The 21134-nt window shown below is 43.0% G+C and overlaps 1 protein-coding gene across 1 annotated transcript; it reads left to right on the forward strand.

The window, feature by feature from the left end:
* Positions 1–4989: 4989 nt before the first annotated feature.
* On the forward strand, positions 4990–7534 carry LOC129091763 (NADPH oxidase organizer 1-like). Its single transcript, XM_054599457.1, has 7 exons — positions 4990–5123; positions 5233–5313; positions 5404–5476; positions 5854–6037; positions 6128–6324; positions 6437–6550; positions 6753–7534. Exons 1-7 carry the CDS (start codon positions 5049–5051, stop codon positions 7532–7534), a joined length of 1506 nt encoding a protein of 501 aa, XP_054455432.1. The 5' UTR covers positions 4990–5048.
* The last annotated feature ends 13600 nt before the right edge of the window (positions 7535–21134 follow it).

The raw sequence follows: 21134 nt of genomic DNA on the forward strand, positions 1-21134 counted from the left end.
CAGCTGTTGAGATGCACTTTATTCAAGTTGTAAATGGTGCCTGCTATTCAGACACAAGTATAATTCATTCATTCATTCATTCATTCATTTTCCGTAATCTGCTTATCCAGTTAACGGTCGCAGGGGTGCTGGAGCCGATCTCAGCTGCACAAGTATAATGTGTTGAAATAATTCAGCTGAGACAAAACTGAGAAATATTATGTGTCAAGGCATCCTTCAAGAGGGAATGATCTGCTTAATGTCAAGTCTAAGTCAAAAAGGAAGTCCAGATTCATAGTTTAGCCAGGAGAACCTTGATCATTGAGATACTTAAAGAATAATAACATACATTGAGTTGGTGCACAATAAGAAAGTTGACAGTTAGACCCCATTGCGTATCCAACCATCCATTATTCAAAGCTTATCCTATTCAGGGTTAAGGTTCGATCCCAGCTGACATTGGGCGAAGGCATGTTACACCCTGGACGGATCGCCAGAGCAGGGCAATTAAGCCAAGGGTGCATGTCTTTGGACTGTGGGAGGAAGCAGGAGAACCCGGAGGGGGAACCCACGCTGACACTGCAAAGTCCAAACAGAAGGGCCAGCTAAAATATGACTAATATATCTATGTTTGGATGAATTTGTATCCATATTTCAAACTCCACACAGAAGGGCCGCCAAACCTGGGATTGAATCCGAGCCCCTTTTGCTGTGAGGTGACAGTGTTAGTGTAGTAGTAGCAACTAAGCCACCGTGCAGCCTCAAGTAGGAGATGTCAAATCATAACCAACAGATTAATAAGAGCTACACCAAAGTTCAGTATTAGTGTATGTTTAATTGATTTTGCATGATCCATAAAAATACTGCATTTGAAATTATTCCAGTTAGTGCAGGAACTGAAACTACAGTTTTTTGGGGGAGGACGAAATAAAGGAAAATGAGACAAAGTGAATGTGAGGAGCTACATGAGATGAACTAAATAGAAGGAGTCTGATGTATTAGTAGTGATACAGTTTTCAGGCCAGCCTTGATATAGTTTGATGGAAAATATTTAATAAAAAAGTGCATCAATGCATCATATTTTTAAGATCATCATCATGTTTGTAGCATCGCTGTCCTGTGAGAACCTTGTACTGTATTGGCATGTCAGTATTGTTTTCAGATGGACTTGAATAAAATCAAATGTATCATTTAAATCACCAACAGTATCATCTTACTGTCTATACTATAATATTTAAGACTTTGTATAGTTGTTTATCATTTAAATACTAATTGCTGGGGCTGTAGTTTATTAGTTTGAAAGAATTGTCAATGTACTGAATGAACAGAAGCATGAATGAACAGTACATCATCATTGAAAGGTATACAGGCATGTCAGAGCCTGCTATTAACGAGATATTAAACTATTGTTGAACATGAGCCAATGAGATCAATCTAATTATATGCCTCCACATATTTCACTCATGAGTTTTGTGTCTGCTGTGTTATTACTGTACAACATGTTCTACAGGAGACAGAAAAACCAGCTCCAAAGGATCTGTCATGTACCTAAGACTGTTTGTCTTGGAAGTGACATCATGCTTTCTTTTTCATGGAACTGCATTTGCACAGCAGTCTGGTCTGCTGCTAAAAGATGTGTGTTTAAAAAAGAGCAGAGCCCTTCGGATTGTGCTGGAACTGCCCTTTATTCATGCATCTTAGACCATTAGGCCCCCATAGATTTTCCACACAAAAAAAAGTATTTCATAAATGCTACTGTATACATTTCCCCTCATGTCTAAAGTAGTATTTACCTACTTTTTGTGAAAAAATTTGGTGATCAAAGACCATGTACAATACTTGAACGATTGAAATAATGCCATAGGTCTTTATCAATGAAAACATTTTGAAATGTCACAGTATGAAAAACACAGATTTAAATAATAAAATGAATGATGTTTGAATTGAATGGGGCTGCACGGTGGTGTCGCCTCACAGCAAGAGGGGCCCGGGTTCAACTCCCGGGCCAGACAACCTTCTGTGTGGAGTTTGCATGTTCTCCCTATGTCAGCATGGGTTCTCTCCGGGTTCTCCGGCTTCCTCCCACAGTCCAAAGACATGCAGGTTAGGTTAATTGATGACTCTGAAATTGCCCGTAGGTGTGAATGTGAGTGTGAGTGGTTGTCTGTCTATATATGTCTGCCCTGTGATAGGCTGGCGACCTGTCCAGGGTGTACCCTGCCTTCGCCCATTGACAGCTGGGATCGGCTCCAGCACCCCCGCGACCCTTAACTGGATAAGCGGTTACGGAAGATGGATGGATGTTTGAATTCCATTTAACTGCTTCAGGGACTTATTTGGACACTTGAATGCAACAGACGCATCGTTAATGTTATTTTAACCCTTTTTCTTTTCCTATAATAACAATATCTATAGCCTATAAGGTGTGAGTCATTTTAGTGGTGGGGCATCCATTTAAGATTTTTATCTCCAATGTTTTTCTTTCTCTTTTGCTTTCCCATTAAGAGTGAAAATACACCGAACTTCCACAATGGTAACATCTTTTCCAAAGTGAGGTAGAACAATTGTGGGAACGTTTTTCCATAACTGTGGCTCTTTAACATCTGAACGCAGAATCTTGAATAGTTTACTTTCTGGAGAAAATAATTACTTTTCTTTTGCTTATGGACACCATAATGAACATGTGCTTTACTTCCTCCTCAGGAATCGTTTCACATAAAAGGAAAAAGAGCTTTGCACTAAATATAAACATTGGGAATGTTTCTGGTCACACATGAAGGTGATGGCAGTGGACAGTGTCATATGTTTGTTTTAACATAACTGACTGACTGAAAGTACATCTCGTGCCACTTCCTGAAGATTCTCGGTAACTGTGTGACACACACACACGCCCACACGCATACACACGCGCACACACACACACACACACACACACACACACACACACACACACACACACACACACACACACACACACACACACACACACACACACACACACACACACACACACACACACACACACACACAGAGTTTTATAACAAAGAACTGGTTTGGTGATTGTAATAAGTGTGTCGTCAGTCTAACCAGAGGGCGTCTTTTCTCATCAGCAGCACGTTTCTGATTTATTATTCATCTCAGCCTTCTGCGTCTGTCTTTTGAAGAAAAAAGAGGAGTTCCATTGACTATTGCCATGAAAAATGCCCCAAAACTATTTGTTTTTTTAGTGTGGAATTTGAATGATGATAAAAGTCGTATTTATTGTCATATTTAAATTATATGCCTCCACATATTTAACTCATGAGTTTTGTGTCTGCTGTGTTATTACTGTACAACATGTTCTACAGGAGACAGAAAAACCAGCTCCAAAGGATCTGTCATGTACCTAAGACTGTTTGTCTTGGAAGTGACATCATGCTTTCTTTTTCCTCATATCTTCTTCATGGAACTGCATTTGCACAGCAGTCTGGTCTGCTGCTAAAAGATGTGTGCTTAAAAAAGAGCAGAGCCCTTCGGATTGTGCTGGCATAGAAACCATCCAGAGATTAGTAGTTTTAAGATGAAATAACATAAGTTATAACCGACCTAGTGAGGCTGTAAAAGACAAAACAAATAAAGAATTTTGGTTCTGCCAAACTGCCCTTTATTCATGCATCTTAAACCATTAGGCCCCCATAGATTTTCCACACAAAAAAAAGTATTTCATGAATGCTACTGTATACATTTCCCCTCATGTCTAAAGCAGTATTTACCTACTTTCTGTGAAAAACGTTGGTGATCAAAGACCATGTACAATACTTGAACGATTGAAATAATGCCATAGGTCTTTATCAATGAAAACATTTTGACATGTCACAGTATGAAAAACACAGATTTAAATAATAAAATGAATGATGTTTGAATTCCATTTAACTGCTTCAGGGACTTATTTGGACACTTGAATGCAACAGACGCATCGTTAATGTTATTTTAACCCTTTTTCTTTTCCGATAATAACAATATCTATAGACTATAAGGTGTGAGTCATTTTAGTGGTGGGTTAGGGTTAGGGTTAGGGTTATCGTTTCACATAAAAGGAAAAAGAGCTTTGCACTAAATATAAACATTGGGAATGTTTCTGGTGACACATGAATGTGATGGCAGTGGACAGTGTCATATGTTTGTTTTAACATAACTGACTGACTGAAAGTACATCTCGTGCCACTTCCTGAAGATTCTCGGTAACTGTGTGACACACACACACACACGCATACACACACACACACACACACACACACACACACACACACACACACACACACACACACACACACACACACACACACACACACACACACAGTTTTATAACAAAGAACTGGTTTGGTGATCGTAATCTTTTCTCATCAGCAGCACGTTTCTGATTTATTATTCATCTCAGCCTTCTGCGTCTGTCTTTTGAAGAAAAAAGAGGAGTTCCATTGACTATTGCCATGAAAAATGCCCCAAAACTATTTGTTTTTAGTGTGGAATTTGAATGATGATAAAAGTCGTATTTATTGTCATATTTAAAATGAAAAAACATTGCCGTAAACTGATGATCAAAAAATGATTTAAATGCATGAGCTACTCTGACTATGTCTTCATTCATGTCAAAATGTTATTCTTTGCTGCCAAGTGGCCCGTCTGCACATGTAAGTTTGGGTTGAGTGCAGTACATGATTTAAAATGGGTCAAAGTGTTTTCACACTCAGACTTCCAGCTTTGTCAATTATGAATACATTCCCCTCAATATGATGTCACTGAAATGTTAAAACTAGCACTATATTCTCTTGCATGATCTCTGACTTTGATGCCAACTTGACTACAAGAAGATCCAGTTACACTTGTGTGACAAAGACTCTGCACGTGTGCATCCTTTTTTCCAGCCCTCAGGTGTTGCTCACTCAGACTCCACCTCCGTTCTGTGAAGCGTATATAAAACGCAGCAAACATTCAGATTTTTGTCAGAGCAGCAGAGGCAGTTCAGCTCGACACTGAAGGTCAATAAAGCAGCTATTCATCCTGACAGCTCAGACACAATCAACTGGACGATGGCCGTTGATCAACGCTTCATAATCAGTGCCCGCATTATCGGAGCCGTCCACAGGGACACACCAAAACTGAAGGTGAGTGAAGACCTCAATTGTTATTTATTTTAGGGGTTTAATGTCTCTGCTGTATTTGTGTGTGTGTGAAAGTTTCTTGTCTCTCATCATTTATTTTCTCTCTCCACAGATGTTCATGATATCTGTGTTGTGGTCTGACGAGACTGAAGTTATTGTCTACAGGTCCTTCAAGGATTTCAAGAAATTTCATGTAAGACCAAAGAAACCCACTTGCTGTACTCAGTGTGCTGTTTATATTGTAGGAAAAATTATTAAATTAAATGTTTATTCTTTCCAACAGAGGCAGCTGAAAAAGAGGTTCCCTCACCTGAACCCTTTCAGGAAAAACGACAGAGTGATCCCAAAATTTACAGGTAAGATTACTTCAACTGTGGTTTACAAGATGTATTTAAATGGTCTCTTATGAGCAACTGTGTATTTGTGGCCATTAATTAGAGGAATAGCCAACTGAAACAGTTAAATATCTGAACAAACATGGTTTGTTTAGCTTGCTTGTCCTCTGAGGTGCACTGATGTATCCTTAGAGCATCGTTTCAGTAGGCATTAGTGATGTGTCTTATTTGTGTCTTTCTTTGGTCTTTGTTGAAAAGATGTAAGCATTTATAAAAGACCATGGTAATGACATTAAAATATTTCTAAGAAAGATGCTTTATAAATGTATTTCTTATATTCCTCTTCCACTCAGCATATGTTGTATTAATCCTGAAACTGTTTCCTCTCCTCTCTCCAGGGCAAGTCAGGAGGAACAGCCTCCAGAAGAAAGGATCCAAGCGATCTGTCCAACGGATGAAGTTCCTGGAGAGCTACTGTGACAAGCTGTTGAAGTGCGACCAAACTGTGACTCAGAGCTCAGAGGTGGCTCAGTTCTTTATGCCCAAAGAACAGGACCTGCAGCCAGACTTCACCAAGAACAGGTAGGTTGTCATGTCAGTGTTTAGGTCAAATCATGTGAGTGTTTAATAGAAGCTCTTGATTCTTAAATGACTGACTTTTCTCTCACACAGCATCATGATCCTGCTGTCTGATGGCTCAGGTGGAGGAGGGGGTGATGTGACTCGCCAGCATGCAGGCAGCATCACTCACCCGTTTGTCACCCAGACTTACCGCTGCGTGGCCGCTTACGAGACAAAGGATACCAAGAACCGTCCGTTTAAGGTCGCTGTGGACGAGAAGCTGGATGTCCTGATCAAAGACTCTGCAGGTCAGTGCTTAATGTTTTTAATGTAGTTACTTCCATGAAAATCAGCAAAATCCTTGAGCTACCCCCACACCCATTTCTGTGATGCTGAAAGTATGTTTTATTTCCTCTCCAGGTTGGTGGCTGGTGGAGAACGAAAATAAGCTTTTGGCTTGGTTTCCTGCTCCTTACCTGGAGTTATGTGAAGGAGAGGATGATGATGATGCTGGTTTCCAGCTTGCAGGTGTGTGTTACTTGCAGTCACAGTGGAATATTAATGAGCAAGAATGCACGTAAGAAGAACTGATGTCATTTAAGCATCTTGATTACAGAGCTGAACCTTTGTAAGCCTGACATTGGTGTGACATCATCTGGCAAAAACTCATTTTAATGAAGATAATATGTAGCTGTACAGCAGTTCCTGAGCTTGTTGTCTTGTTTGTGACCTTTAGGTGCCCTGTACTGTGCCGTGAGGAGTTACTCTACTAAGAAGGATGACGAGGTGTCTGTGCCCATTGGCACTGTGGTGGAGGTGCTGAGGAAGTCTGACAACGGCTGGTGGCTCATCAGGTTCAATGGCAAATCAGGTTACATCCCCTCCATGAACCTGCAACCATACAACAACCCACGGGCAGGCCTTTACAGCCTGCAGAAAAAGCTGCACAGCTCCACTCTGAACCTGGCAACCAGCAGGGAACCTCAGGCTCCTCGTCCATCCGGCATCAACGAAGAAAATAGTCCACAACGGGATTCTGCAGGTCAGTCCAGAGGAGAGCCCAGTCTGCCAGGGCGTCTCCACAAGGCCCGATCTCTGGATGTTCTCTCTGAGACCTGGTCACAAACGCCGACGGAGAGGGAAGCCTCAACCTCAGAAGGCCGCGCACGCAGCTTGAGCAACACAAGCACTGAGATCAGCTTCTCAGACTTCTCCTCAGGCAGCGAATCATCAAGTCCAACAGTCAGTCCTTCAGCCTCACCTCAGCCTGGTGTCAGTGACAGTGGGATCAGCATTCCTGATCTCAGCCTCTGCGACCGCCGAGGCTCCAACACTAGCTCTGACAGCTCTGGATCTTTAAGCTCCAAAGGAAGTGAGACGGCTTCAGTGTTTCCCAGGATGCCACCCAGACCAAAAACAGAGGAGATCCTGACCCGCTGCACCACCATGACCCGCAAGGCAGCCCTGGCTACCAAGACCCGGCTTCAGATTCAGCCAGAGTCCATCCACAGCCGCTAGGGAATCACAAGACTTTGATTTATGAAGTATTCATATAACTTATGTTACCGGTTAGACCCCATAGGGTCTGTCAGTCAAGTGTGTTTTGTGCGGCATTTTAAATATCTTGATTTCAATTTTTTGTCATACCAGAGATTGAAGATATAGTAATATTTATAAGATAAATATATGCTGAAAACCATAAAATACCATAATAATAATAATAATAATGTAGCTTCAATGAAGCTTCAGGGGGAGCCACTTTAGGGTTGAGTTAAGTTTAAGATTGTTGGAGTTGAAGTAGTTAAGTATTTACACTAAACTTTATTTTAATGTTAACATCAGCAAAGAAATCCTCAAAGAATAGACTAAACTCCAGTGTGAAGGCTTCTTGATTAATTTCCAAATGAAGGCATGAAATCTAACAGGCGCGTTAAACAAGCTGTCATTAGATGAGAAGGATTACATGTTTCTTGTCAGAACATGTTATTAATTATTTATTATATATTTGTTCTATTGCTTATTGTATTATTATTCATATTGTCCATTTAAGTATGTGCTGCATTACAACCTGTTCACAATGCAGCTTCATAATGTGTAAGTTTCATATAAACATGTCAATAAAAGTCTTATTTACACTAAAGTAACAAGAAGTTCCTGTTCAATGAATAAAGAAAATACATGTGGGTATATATTTGGGTAACCATAACCATAACTAATACAGTTCTACATTAAATTTGTTTTTAATTATCTGAACGCACTTTGCTGCCCCACATCCATAAGTAATGCTTTGTACATCTCTAGCCACATTTTGCTTTTTTTAACAAGTTTTCAATGTTCACAAATAAAAGAATCTTTAAAAACAACAGTTTAGCAACAGCACAAGTATGTATGAGTCAAACTTAGTTTATATCATAATACTAACAAATATTAGTTTAAAATAAGTCTGTTATTAAAGTGTCAAGTGTATATTTAAAGTTAAGAGTTGTGCAGTCGGTCCTTGTCCTTGGCAGTGGCTGCAGCGTACCAGATGGTGAAGGAGAAGGTGAGGATGGACTCAATGATGGAAGTATAGAAGTGCAGGAAGTACATCATCCATGACCCTTCATGATGTTTATTGTTCTCATAAAAGAGGCAAAACCCTGACTGTCTGTGTCTTTTTCAGGAGGCGTGCATGCATTGTTATGGCACATTTGTGTTTGAACAGCGATGTTTGAGTATAAGATGATATTTCCTGACACTTTACAGATAATCTCGGTATGGATTAAAGATCAGACACTGATGACATACAGTAGAACATACTTGTGGCTGTTTCTGTTTCCGTCTACAATCACAGCTTCACAAAGAAAAACAATGGCTTCTAACCTACTTTAAACATTTCACCTACTAAATTTTAAACATAATGTATTACTTATGATAAAGCAGGAAGTTAAGATGTGAAAGCATTTTGACCTAGTATCATTTTGATACATGTACTGTACTAGACACACCTGCATGTGCAGACGTGCAACTGGGCACGACATGAATGAAGACTTAGTCAGACAAGCTTATGCAAATACAGCATTTTATTATATTCTGTTCACTCAATAAAATGCGTTTTTTTATAGTTTTACAGTCATCATTCATTGCCACACAGTAAAAGGAAATGGATATGGGGTTCTCGGTAACTCCACTGTTTTCTTGAGGAGGGATATTATCTTCATAAAGAAAGGATTTATTGCGTTACTGTGAGAAAGACAGGGAAACCCAAGGTGAATAATTAATCTGACACATGCTGCTTATGAGAAAAGACGCCCTCTGGTTAAACTGACAGCACACTTTTGACAATCACCAAACCAGTTTCATGCTGTAATGACTGTGTGTGTGTGTGTGTGTGTGTGTGTGTGTGTGTGTGTGTGTGTGTGTGTGTGTGTGTGTGTGTGTGTGTGTGTGTGTGTGTGTGTGTGTGTGTGTGTGTGTGCGTGTGTGTGTCATACAGTAACCGGAAACCTTCAGGGAAGTTGTACTTTTGGTAAGTCAATCATATTGAATACCGTACAAATTGTATTATACACAAATCGCACTGTACACTGCCTTTGTTCCCGCCGTTATATTTCTTTTAATGTGAAACAATATCTGAGGAGAAGTGATGCACATGATGCCCATAAGCAAAGGAAAGTAAATATTTCTACAGGATTCAGGATTCTGCATTCAGATGTTAAAGAGCCGCAGTTCGGAAGAAATTTCCCACAATTATTCTGCCTCACTTTGGATGAGAATTTACTGTTTTGCAAGTTGAGAGTGATTTCATTCTTAATGAGAAAGCAAAAAATAAATAAAAAGATTGGATAAACTAATCTTAAAAGGATGCCCCACCACTAAAATAACTCACACCTTATAGGCTATAGATATTGTTATTATAGGAAAAGCAAAAAGGTTCAAATAATATTAACGATGGCTCTGTTGCATTCAAGTGTCCAAATAAGTCTCTGAAGCAGCTAGTTAGAATTCAGACATCATTCGTTTATTATTTAAATCTGTATTTTTCATACTGTGACATTTTACAATTTCTTCATTGATAAAGACCTATGGCATTACAAACATTCCAATCATTCAAGTATTATACATGGTCTATGATCACCAAAGTTATAATACAAAAAGTAGGTAAATACTGCTAGGGAACATGTTTACAGTAGCATTTACAAAAGATAAAAAATTATTTAAAAATAAAAAAGATAAGGGTGGCCTAATGGTTTTACATGCCTAAGCAGGTCAGGTACAGCTAATTTATTTATCTTAAACTTCTAAACTTTGGATAGGTGCCATAGCAACACAATGAGTACTCATGCTTGAGCATACATCTTTTAGCAGCAGACCAGACTGCTGTACAAATGCAGTTTCAGGAAGAAGATATGAGGAAAAAGAAAGCATGTTGTCACTTCCAAGGATCTTCCAAGACATACCAGATCCTTTGGAGCTGGTTTTTCTGTCTCCTGTAGAACATGATGTACAGGAATATCATGACATGAAACTCATGAGTGAAATATGTGGAGGCATATAGTTAGATTGAATTTATTGGCTCATGTTCAACAATGGCTTGATTTAAATGATAAATTAATTGTATTCAAGTCCATCTGAAAACAATACTGACATGCCAATACAGAACGACGTTCTCAAAGGAAAGTAACACTACAAACATTATGATGATCTTAAGAATATGATGCATTGCCGCACACTTGAATCAATTCCATTGCAGTATTTTCATGGATCATGAAACATCAATTAAACATAATATTGCTCTGTATTAAAAGACTTCAGTAATACTTGACTTTGGTATAGCTGTTAGACCAACAACATGCCCCATATGCAAGGTTTCTTTTGTTGTGTTCACAAGGTTAAGTTACATTTTAACATTACAAAAAGCTGATCACGTTGTGTTGTGGGTAAGTTCATCTTCACTTTTGGAACGTAGTAATTTGAACCCAAACCATGATGTTTCTTCCCCAACTTAGTTATTTTGCTTAACTGCCTCCGTCATAGAATGGACATGCAACTTTATAAAATATAATCAAACTAAGCTGCACCATACCAAGTGATTGCTGTTTAATATGTCTAATTTAATCGAATGTTTCTGTCGACGAACCCTGGTGAGATTTTAAAGCAGTTTGAGTAAAGAATAATTCACCTTCAGGCTGCACAGTGGGATGTCAAAGTAAAGTCACATTCACGAGACATTACACTGCTGAACATGTGTTCTGATCCTATATAGTCTTCAGGCAAACATTAGAGGGCAGCACCTGCTCATCATTCAGCAGGGACTTCAACAGCACTGCTCCTGTAAACAGCATCAACTACCACATCACTCTTCATCCTCCTCCATGTTTATGTTCAAAGTGTTGTTCGAGTCTTTTTCAGTGCAAAGAAATCCAGACAAAAGCACTCATACTGAACTACAATAAATAATCCTGTGTATCTACGGTCAATCATTTAATTTTTAGTAAATATTTTCCTGTCGTTTACTCTCATTTTACAGTTGGTTCAATCTGCGTTGGCCAAGAAACCTGGTGGAGACCGTATTGTCAAGGAATACAACCGGACGAAAGGTCTGACTGACTCCTCACTGTGATGGCACTGTGATGTTCTGAATGGGAGTTACACTTGCATCTCAAAACCTTATAAAAAAAATGATATTGTTGTTATTTTTAATAAATTGTTATTAAGACATGGATATAATGGTGTTTGTTGTTTTTCCCCTGCAAACATTTTGAGTTTTACTGGGTAAACTGTGTTAGCTGGACATAGTAAATGCAAAACTCCTATTATTGTTATTCTGTACATAAGGTGTTAGGTAAGAATAACACTAAAAGGGAGTGAGTACAGGAGTAAATAATTTATCACTGGCAAGAGTCAGCTAAAAATCAACACTGTATTTGGAGTTATTTCGTAATCAACACTAAGTGTCAAGTAGGTCTAACACTCATGTAGAGTAACTTAATAAGAGTTAGTTTTGATTAACACTTAGTGTCAAAGTGTCAAATGTTAATAACACTACAAGTGTTATTTAATAATAATAATTAAGCCTTTATTAATCTCACAATGGGGAAATTATTTCTCTGCATGTAACCCATCCCGGAGGAGCAGTGGGGCTGCAATTTGAGTCTTAAATTTGAGTTACACTTCTCAGTGTAACGTAGTGTAAAATATTAACTCTTAAAAGAGTTGAATTGACTCTGAAATTTTAACACTATGTTCAGTGTAACTTTAACACTCTCTAGATAAGGACCATATGTTCACTGACTTAGTGTTAAAACTGACTCTTTAAGTGTTAAATTGACACTGCCGATTTTACTGTGAACATCCGTTCCCATCCTATAGGATGTCAGAGCCTGACATTAACAACATCAATCATAAGCCAGTAATGTCAATCTAACTATATGCCTCCAAATGCTTCACTCATGCATTTGATGTCATGACATTCTTGTACATTATGTGCTCCAATGGATCTGTTATTGGGCGGTAGATGATGCCGTGGTGACGCCAACTCGGACTGCGAGGAATCTGGGTGTGACCCTGGACGACCAACTGTCGTTCTCAGCAAACATTGCATCGGTCACACGCTCCTGCAGATTCCTCCTCTACAACATCAGGAGGATTCGCCCCTTCCTCACTGACGAGACGGCGCAGGTGCTCATCCAGGCTCTGGTCATCTCCCGCCTGGACTACTGCAACTCACTACTTGCTGGAGCCCCGGCGTCAGCCATCAGACCTCTGGAGCTTGTCCAGAAAGCTGCAGCACGTCTGGTGTTCAATCGCCCCAAGTTCTCCCACACAACTTCCTTCTCCGTTCCCTACACTGGCTCCCTGTAAGAGCTCGCATCCAGTTTAAGACTCTGGTGCTAGCCTACAGGGCAGTGAAAGGAACAGCTCCGTGTGTGTGTGTGTGTGTGTGTGTGTGTGTGTGTGTGTGTGTGTGTGTGTGTGTGTGTGTGTGTGTGTGTGTGTGTGTGTGTGTGTGTGTGTGTGTGTGTGTGTGTGTGTGTGTGTGTGTGTTACAGTTAGGGAGTACCTTAAGGAAGTGGGAAGAAATATAATTTTGATCAGTCAGTAATGTTATTACACACAGATCACACTTAACACTGCAATCCTTTGTGATCCAGTAATCACAAAGAATATTGACCAGAAACATTCCCACTGTTTATGTTTGGTGCACTGCTCTTTTTTATATGAGACTGAGGGGAAGTAAAGCACATGATGTCTATAAGCACAGGAAAGGATTACATTTCTACAGAAGGTATAAAATGCCTTAATTATGTACAAAATAGGTAATAAAGAGATGATCTGCAAGAGGTCTGCAAAACATGCAGTCAGGCATGTATCTGCTATCACATGCCAACTTGGAACTTGTTAGAATTGCTTCCTTAAAGGAATCCCATTCATTTTGAATTCTTTGTACCTAACAATATGAAGTGTAATTATAGCTGTCAGATGAATTTGCCAAGAGCTGCATTCTGTGACTTTAACTCTGATGGGAAAAAGGCAATTTGAAAGTTGAAGCTTTTGTTCAAAATTCAGCGGGCAGATTTAAATTGAAGGTTGGGTGGGTGTTAAAGAGCCACCATTGTTTTTATTTATTATTCTGCCTCACGTTTAACATTTTCCCAGTTTGCCTTATTTTCTTTGTTAATGGGAAAGAAAAAGAGAAAAAAAAGATAGTACTCCACCGGTAAAACTACTACTGACTTACACCTTATAGGCTAAAGATATTGTTATCTTAGGGAAAACCACAAGTGTTAAAATGACATAAACAGTAGCTCTATTCTATTTAAGTGTCCCAATAAGTCATGACCCTGTGGCATTGAGCTAGCATTACAAAACCAGGATCCTGGCACTGTATCAGCTAAATGGAATACAGCCATTGTAAATTGTATTATTTACACCTGTGATTTTCCTAATGTGACATGCCAACATTTCTTTATTGCTAAAGGCCTATGCCATTTAAAGATATAAAAAGTAATGGTTACCCAAATATATACCCATTCTCTTCTATAATCATAAAACAAGGACTTCTTGGTACTTAAGTGTTAAATAGATTTTATTGACATGTTGATGTTAAACTTGTGAACAGGTTATAATGCAGCACATACTGTACATGAATAAAAATAACCATACAATAAACAACAAAACATACATGGAAGGTATTCATTAAATAAGAACATGTTCTGAAAGGAAACCGGTTATCCATCTGCTGACAGCTTGTTTAACATGCCCGTCATTTCACCGCCTTCATTTGGGAATGGATCAAGAAGCCTTCACACTACCATTCAGTCTATTCATATGAACTATAACATAGAATAAAAGTTAAGTTACTACTGTGAATGATATAAAATAAAAGGTGCATGATAATATGGTGAGAGATGATCTTTTTATCACCAAACAGTTTAGAACTTGTAGAATTGATTTTTATGTATTTAAAACTGTGATTAATGGTAAAAAAGGATACATAAAATTTAGTTTAGTATAAAAAACTTCTACTGCCTCTTTAACTCCAACAATCCACATAGATTTACCCTAAAGTGAGTTCAAAGCTAAAATAATAATTGTTTACTTTTGCATGACAATGTCACATGCATTTTCATGTTCCTGCTCCTTCTGACACTTCACTGAAGCTACATTATAATCATTAGGTATCTTTTGGTTTTCAGCATATCTATCTTGTCAATGTTACTGTCTCTTTAATTCTTGTCGAAAAAAACATTTAAAACAGATAAATAAACAATGCTGCACAAAACACACTTGACTGACAGACCCTATGGGGTCTAACCGGTTTGATAAGTTACATGAATACTTCATAAATCAAAGTCTTGTGATTCCCTAGCGGCTGTGGATGGACTCTGGTTGAATCTGAAGCTGGGTCTTGGTAGCCAGGGCTGCCTTGCGGGTCATGGTGGTGCAGCGGGTCAGGATCTCCTCTGTTTTTGGTCTGGGTGGCATCCTGGGAGCGGTCGAAGCCGTCTCACCTCCTTTGGAGCTTAAAGATCCAGAGCTGTCAGAGCTAGTGTTGGAGCCTCGACGGTCAGACAGGATGATATCAGGGCTCTTGCTCCCACTGTCACTGACACCAGGCTGGGGTGAGGCTGTAGGATTGCCTGTTGGACTCTCACACTGCACTTCATCTCTTAAACTTGAGGATGATTGGCTGTTTGAGGAGAAGTCTGAGAAGCTGGTCTCAGTGCTTGTGTTGCTCACGCTGCGTGCGCGGCCTTCTGAGGTTGAGGCTTCCCTCTCCGTCTGTACTTGCGCCCAGGTGTCAGAGAGAACATCCAGAGATCGGGCCTTGTGGAGACGCCCTGGCAGACTGGGCTCTCCTCTGGACTGACCTGCAGAATCCCGTTGTGGACTATTTTCTTCGTTGATGCCGGATGGACGAGGAGCCTGAGGTTCCCTGCTGGTTGCCAGGTTCAGAGTGGAGCTGTGCAGCTTTTTCTGCAGGCTGTAAAGGCCTGCCCGTGGGTTGTTGTATGGTTGCAGGTTCATGGAGGGGATGTAACCTGATTTGCCATTGAACCTGATGAACTCACTGTGATGGCACTGTGATGTTCTGAATGGGAGTTACACTTGCATCTCAAAACCTTATAAAAAAAATGATATTGTTGTTATTTTTAATAAATTGTTATTAAGACATGGATATAATGGTTTTTTGTTGTTTTTCCCCTGCAAACATTTTGAGTTTTACTGGGTAAACTGTGTTAGCTGGACATAGTAAATGCAAAACTCCTATTATTGTTATTCTGTACATAAGGTGTTAGGTAAGAATAACACTAAAAGGGAGTGAATACAGGAGTAAATAATTTATCACTGGCAAGAGTCAGCTAAAAATCAACACTGTATTTGGAGTTATTTCGTAATCAACACTAAGTGTCAAGTAGGTCTAACACTCATGTAGAGTAACTTAATAAGAGTTAGTTTTGATTAACACTTAGTGTCAAAGTGTCAAATGTTAATAACACTACAAGTGTTATTTAATAATAATAATTAAGCCTTTATTAGTCTCACAATGGGGAAATTATTTCTCTGCATGTAACCCATCCCGGAGGAGCAGTGGGGCTGCAATTTGAGTCTTAAATTTGAGTTACACTTCTCAGTGTAACGTAGTGTAAAATATTAACTCTTAAAAGAGTTGAATTGACTCTGAAATTTTAACACTATGTTCAGTGTAACTTTAACACTCTCTAGATAAGGACCATATGTTCACTGACTTAGTGTTAAAACTGACTCTTTAAGTGTTAAATTGACACTGCCGATTTTACTGTGTAGGATGTCAGAGCCTGACATTAACAACATCAATCATAAGCCAGTAATGTCAATCTAACTATATGCCTCCAAATGCTTCACTCATGCATTTGATGTCATGACATTCTTGTACATTATGTGCTCCAATGGATCTGTTATTGGGCGGTAGATGATGCCGTGGTGACGCCAACTCGGACTGCGAGGAATCTGGGTGTGACCCTGGACGACCAACTGTCGTTCTCAGCAAACATTGCATCGGTCACACGCTCCTGCAGATTCCTCCTCTACAACATCAGGAGGATTCGCCCTTCCTCACTGACGAGACGGCGCAGGTGCTCATCCAGGCTCTGGTCATCTCCCGCCTGGACTACTGCAACTCACTACTTGCTGGAGCCCCGGCGTCAGCCATCAGACCTCTGGAGCTTGTCCAGAAAGCTGCAGCACGTCTGGTGTTCAATCGCCCCAAGTTCTCCCACACAACTTCCCTTCTCCGTTCCCTACACTGGCTCCCTGTAAGAGCTCGCATCCAGTTTAAGACTCTGGTGCTAGCCTACAGGGCAGTGAAATGAACAGCTCCTTCCTATCTCCAGGCCATGGTCAAGCCCTACACCCCTGCCCGACCACTTCGCTCTGCTGCCTCGGGGCGATTGGTTGCCCCGTCGCTCAGAGGTCCCTGCGGCCGATCCACCCGGTCACAGCTTTTTTCTGTCCTGGCCCCACAGTGGTGGAATGAACTCCCCACTGACGTCAGGACAGCAGAGTCGCTGCCCATCTTTAGGCGCAGGCTGAAAACTCACCTCTTCAAAAAGTACTACCCGGAGCCTTCCTCGTAGCACTTATTGCACTCGTATTAGTTGCTGCACTTACTATATTCGTATCAGTTCGCTGCACTTATCCTATTCGTAGTAGTTTGTAGCACTTACTATATTCGGATTAGTCTGTTGCAATTATTGTTTTCGTAGTAATCTGCCTCTGCACCATACTTTTGCTCTGGCTTATGCTTTGAGATGCTTGTTTAAGAAAGGAGATGCACTTATGACTTCTGGTGACAAGTAGTTCTCTTGAATACCTATGTTGAATACACTTCCTGTAAGTCGCTTTGGATAAAAGCGTCTGCTAAATGACTGTAATGTAATGTAATGTAATGTAGTAGTGGAGAGCAAGGTAGTTCTCCAATCAGAGAGTCGGTGGTTCAATACCCGGCTTCGATGCGTCCTTGGGCAAGACACTTAACCCCAAGTTGCTCCCGAAGGCTTGCCATCAGAGTCTGATGGTGCCACCTTGCATGGTAGCCCTGTCATCAGTGTGTGAAATGGGTGAATGATATGTAATATACTACTGATTGTAAGTCGCTTTGGATAAAAGCGTCTGCTAAATGACTGTAATGTAATGTAAGAAATGTAATGTTATGTACCTAAGTATGTTTTCCTTGGAGGTGTAGTCATGCTTTCTATTTTGTCCTATCTTCTTCCTGAAACTGCCTTTCCAAAGTAATCTGATCTGCTACTAAATGATGTGTGCTCATATATGAGTGTTTGTTGTGTTGTCAGTAGCAACTTGTATACGTTTTATGATGAATAAACATTAGCTGTACATGTCCAAGGCTGTAAAAAAAAAAGGCTTTTGTCTATATTTATGTATGGTTTTTTTTATATTATTGACCATCTTCAGTGAATGCTACTGTTAACATGTCACCGCCTATCTAAAGCAGTATTTGTGGGATCCCGTTCCCCTATGGGTCGGAATCCTGGAATAAATCCCGGAGTCACGTTTCAGGTGCAGCCTTGCTCGGTATTTTAATGTTTCACAAAAACAGAATAACCGGGTCACACTACTTTTAGGGTCTCCGTGAGCCTCTAAATGGCGCGCCGGGTCGGCGGTCCTCTCCCGGTCGCGGTCGCTCCTCCTCTGCTTCTTCTTCTTCTCTTCCTCTCGTCGTCTCTCTCTCTTCTCTCGTCTTCGTCGTCTTCTCTCGCTGTCGTCTTCTTCTTCTCCTCTCTTCCTCCTCGGTTGCTGTATGCCGGCTCCTTATATCGGGGCTTCCGGTTCCTGTCCTCTCCCCCGCCAGCTGTTTCCACTCTCGTTCGTTAGCCCGCCCTCGGGGAGGCTCTTTGTCGCCGGCTGGTGGATGGCGGTGGTATGTGCCATCCAACACGAACCCTCGGGCCCGTCCGGGCCGAGGTTTAAGGGGCGGGATGCCACACTCCCCCATCGTTTGCTCAGGCCTCCGGTAGCCGGGGAATCCCCCAGGCAAGCGTCCCGTCGTGACAGGGCGTCGGCGTTGGCGTGCTCTCGGCCCGGTCGGTGGTCCACCTTAAATCTGAAGTCCTGTAGGGCCAGGAACCATCGTGTCACTCGGGCGTTCGTGTTTTTGGCGCCTGCCATCCATTTTAGTGGCGCGTGGTCGGTGACCAGAGTGAACTCCCGCCCTAGGAGGTAGTATCTCAGTTTGTCGAGGCTCCACTTGATGGCGAGGGCCTCTTTTTCTACCGTCGAGTAGTTTCTCTCATTCGGCAGTAGTCTCCGGCTGATGTACATGATGGGGTGCTCCTCTCCTGCCCGGACCTGGGACAGGACTCCCCCCCAGCCCGACCTCCGAGGCGTCCGTGTGCACTAACAGAGGGGAAGCAAAATCAGGGGTTATGAGTAGCGGTTCTGCGCATAAAGCTTCGCGGAGCGTCCCGAAGGCCTGGTCAGCCGCCTCGGACCAGGTGATCCGATCCGGCAGGGCCTTCCGGGTCAGGTCGTTCAGGGGGCTGGTCAGTGTGGCGAACCCGGGTATAAATCGCTGGTAGTATCCCACCAGCCCTAGAAACGACTTCACCTGTTTCTTGGTGCGGGGTTCGGGCCAGTCCCTGATGGCGGCCACCTTACTCTCTTGGGGTCGGATGATCCCCCGTCCCACCTGGTACCCCAGGTACGCCGTCTCCTCCTGTCCGAGCCTGCACTTGGCCGGGTTGGCCGTGAGGCCTGCCTTCCGCAGCTCCCCTAGCACCGCCCTCAGCTGGCGGAGGTGGACATCCCAGCTGTGGCTATATATTATAATGTCGTCTATATAGGCCGCCGCGTAGTCCTGGTGTGGCCTTAGGATCTGGTCCATCATGCGTTGGAAGGTGGCCGGCGCTCCATGTACTCCAAAGGGGAGGACGGTGTACTGGTAGAGCCCCCCCCTGGAGTTGAGAACGCCGTTTTCTCCCGGGCCGCCCTGGTCAGCGGTACCTGCCAATATCCCTTGGTTAGGTCCAAGGTCGAAAGATACCGGGCTGGACCCAGGCGTTCGATCAGTTCGTCTACCCGGGGCATGGGGTAGGCGTCAAACTCGGACACCTCATTCAGCCTCCGGAAGTCATTGCAGAACCGGTACGATCCGTCCGGCTTTGGTACGAGGACCACCGGGCTGGACCAGGCACTGCGCGACTCCTCGATGACCCCGAGCTGTAGCATCCGGCGGACTTCTGCCTGGATGGCCTCTCTCCGGGCCTCCGGGATCCTGTAGGGTGGAACTCTCACCTTCACTCCCGGCGCCGTCCGGATGTCATGATGGGCGACTGTGGTCCTCCCCGGAAGTTCGGACAACACGTCCCGGTGCTGCATGACGAGGTCCTCCAAGTCTCGTTTTTGGGCTGGGCTGAGGTCCTCGCCCACCGGAACCTCCGGGATCTCTTGTCGGGCCGCCAGCGCCAGGGGGCCAGGGTCCGGGGGTTCCCTTCCCCCTCGCCACTGTTTCAATATGTTTATGTGATAGACCTGGGTGGGCTTCCGCCTCCCCGGTTGTCTAACCCGGTAGTTCACATCTCCCACCCGTTCAACCACCTCATAAGGTCCCTGCCATTTGGCCAGGAATTTGCACTCAGCCGTGGGGACCAGGACCAGGACCAGCTCCCCGGGATGGAGGGTTCGCAGCTGGGCTCCCCGGTTGTAGACCCTCGCTTGGACCTGCTGGGCTTGCCGGAGGTGTTCTCGGACGATGGGCCACACTCGGGCCATGCGGTCCTTCACCTGCTCTACGTGGTCCAGGGTGGTGCGATGGGGTGACGGCTGGCTCTCCCATGCTTCCTTGGCGATGTCCAAGATGCCGCGGGGTCTCCGTCCGTACAGCAGCTCAAACGGTGAGAATCCGGTGGAGGCCTGGGGCACCTCTCGGACTGCGAACAGCACATGGGGTAATAGCTGGTCCCAGTTCTTCCCATCTATCGCCATGGCTTTCTTCAGCATCTGTTTTAATGTCCTGTTGAAGCGTTCCACCAAGCCATCGGTCTGGGGGTGGTATACGGAGGTCCGGAGCTGCTTCACTTGCAGGAAACGGAGTAATTCCTTCATGACTCGGGACATGAAGCATGAGCCTTGATCGGTTAGCACCTCCTTGGCTATCCCCACCCGGCTAAAGAGGAGCATCAGCTCCCGGGCGACCGCCTTCGCGGTGGCTGCGCGCAGGGGTAGGGCCTCGGGGTACCGGGTGGCGTAGTCCACCAGGACCAGGATATATCGATGACCCCGGCTGGTCTTGGGGAGGGGCCCCACAATGTCCATAGCTATCCGCTCGAAAGGGGTCTCTATTATGGGCATGGGAATAAGGGGGCTTCTGACTGTGGCCCTAGGCGCTGCCCTCTGACACTCGGGGCACCCCCGACAATGGCTCTCCACGTCCCTTTTTACCCCTGGCCAATAAAACCTCGCGAGGACCCGCTCTCGGGTCTTGTCCATGCCCAAATGGGCTCCTAGGAGGTGGGTGTGGGCCATAAACAGCACCTTGCTCACGTACGCCCGGGGAACCACCAATTGTTCCCTTACTCCCTCCTCTCCTTCCACTACTCTATATAGCAGCCCCCTCCTCGTGCTAAAATGTGGGTGC

The sequence above is a fragment of the Anoplopoma fimbria genome, chromosome 5, assembly GCF_027596085.1.
Source record: "Anoplopoma fimbria isolate UVic2021 breed Golden Eagle Sablefish chromosome 5, Afim_UVic_2022, whole genome shotgun sequence".
Taxonomy (NCBI): domain Eukaryota; kingdom Metazoa; phylum Chordata; class Actinopteri; order Perciformes; family Anoplopomatidae; genus Anoplopoma; species Anoplopoma fimbria.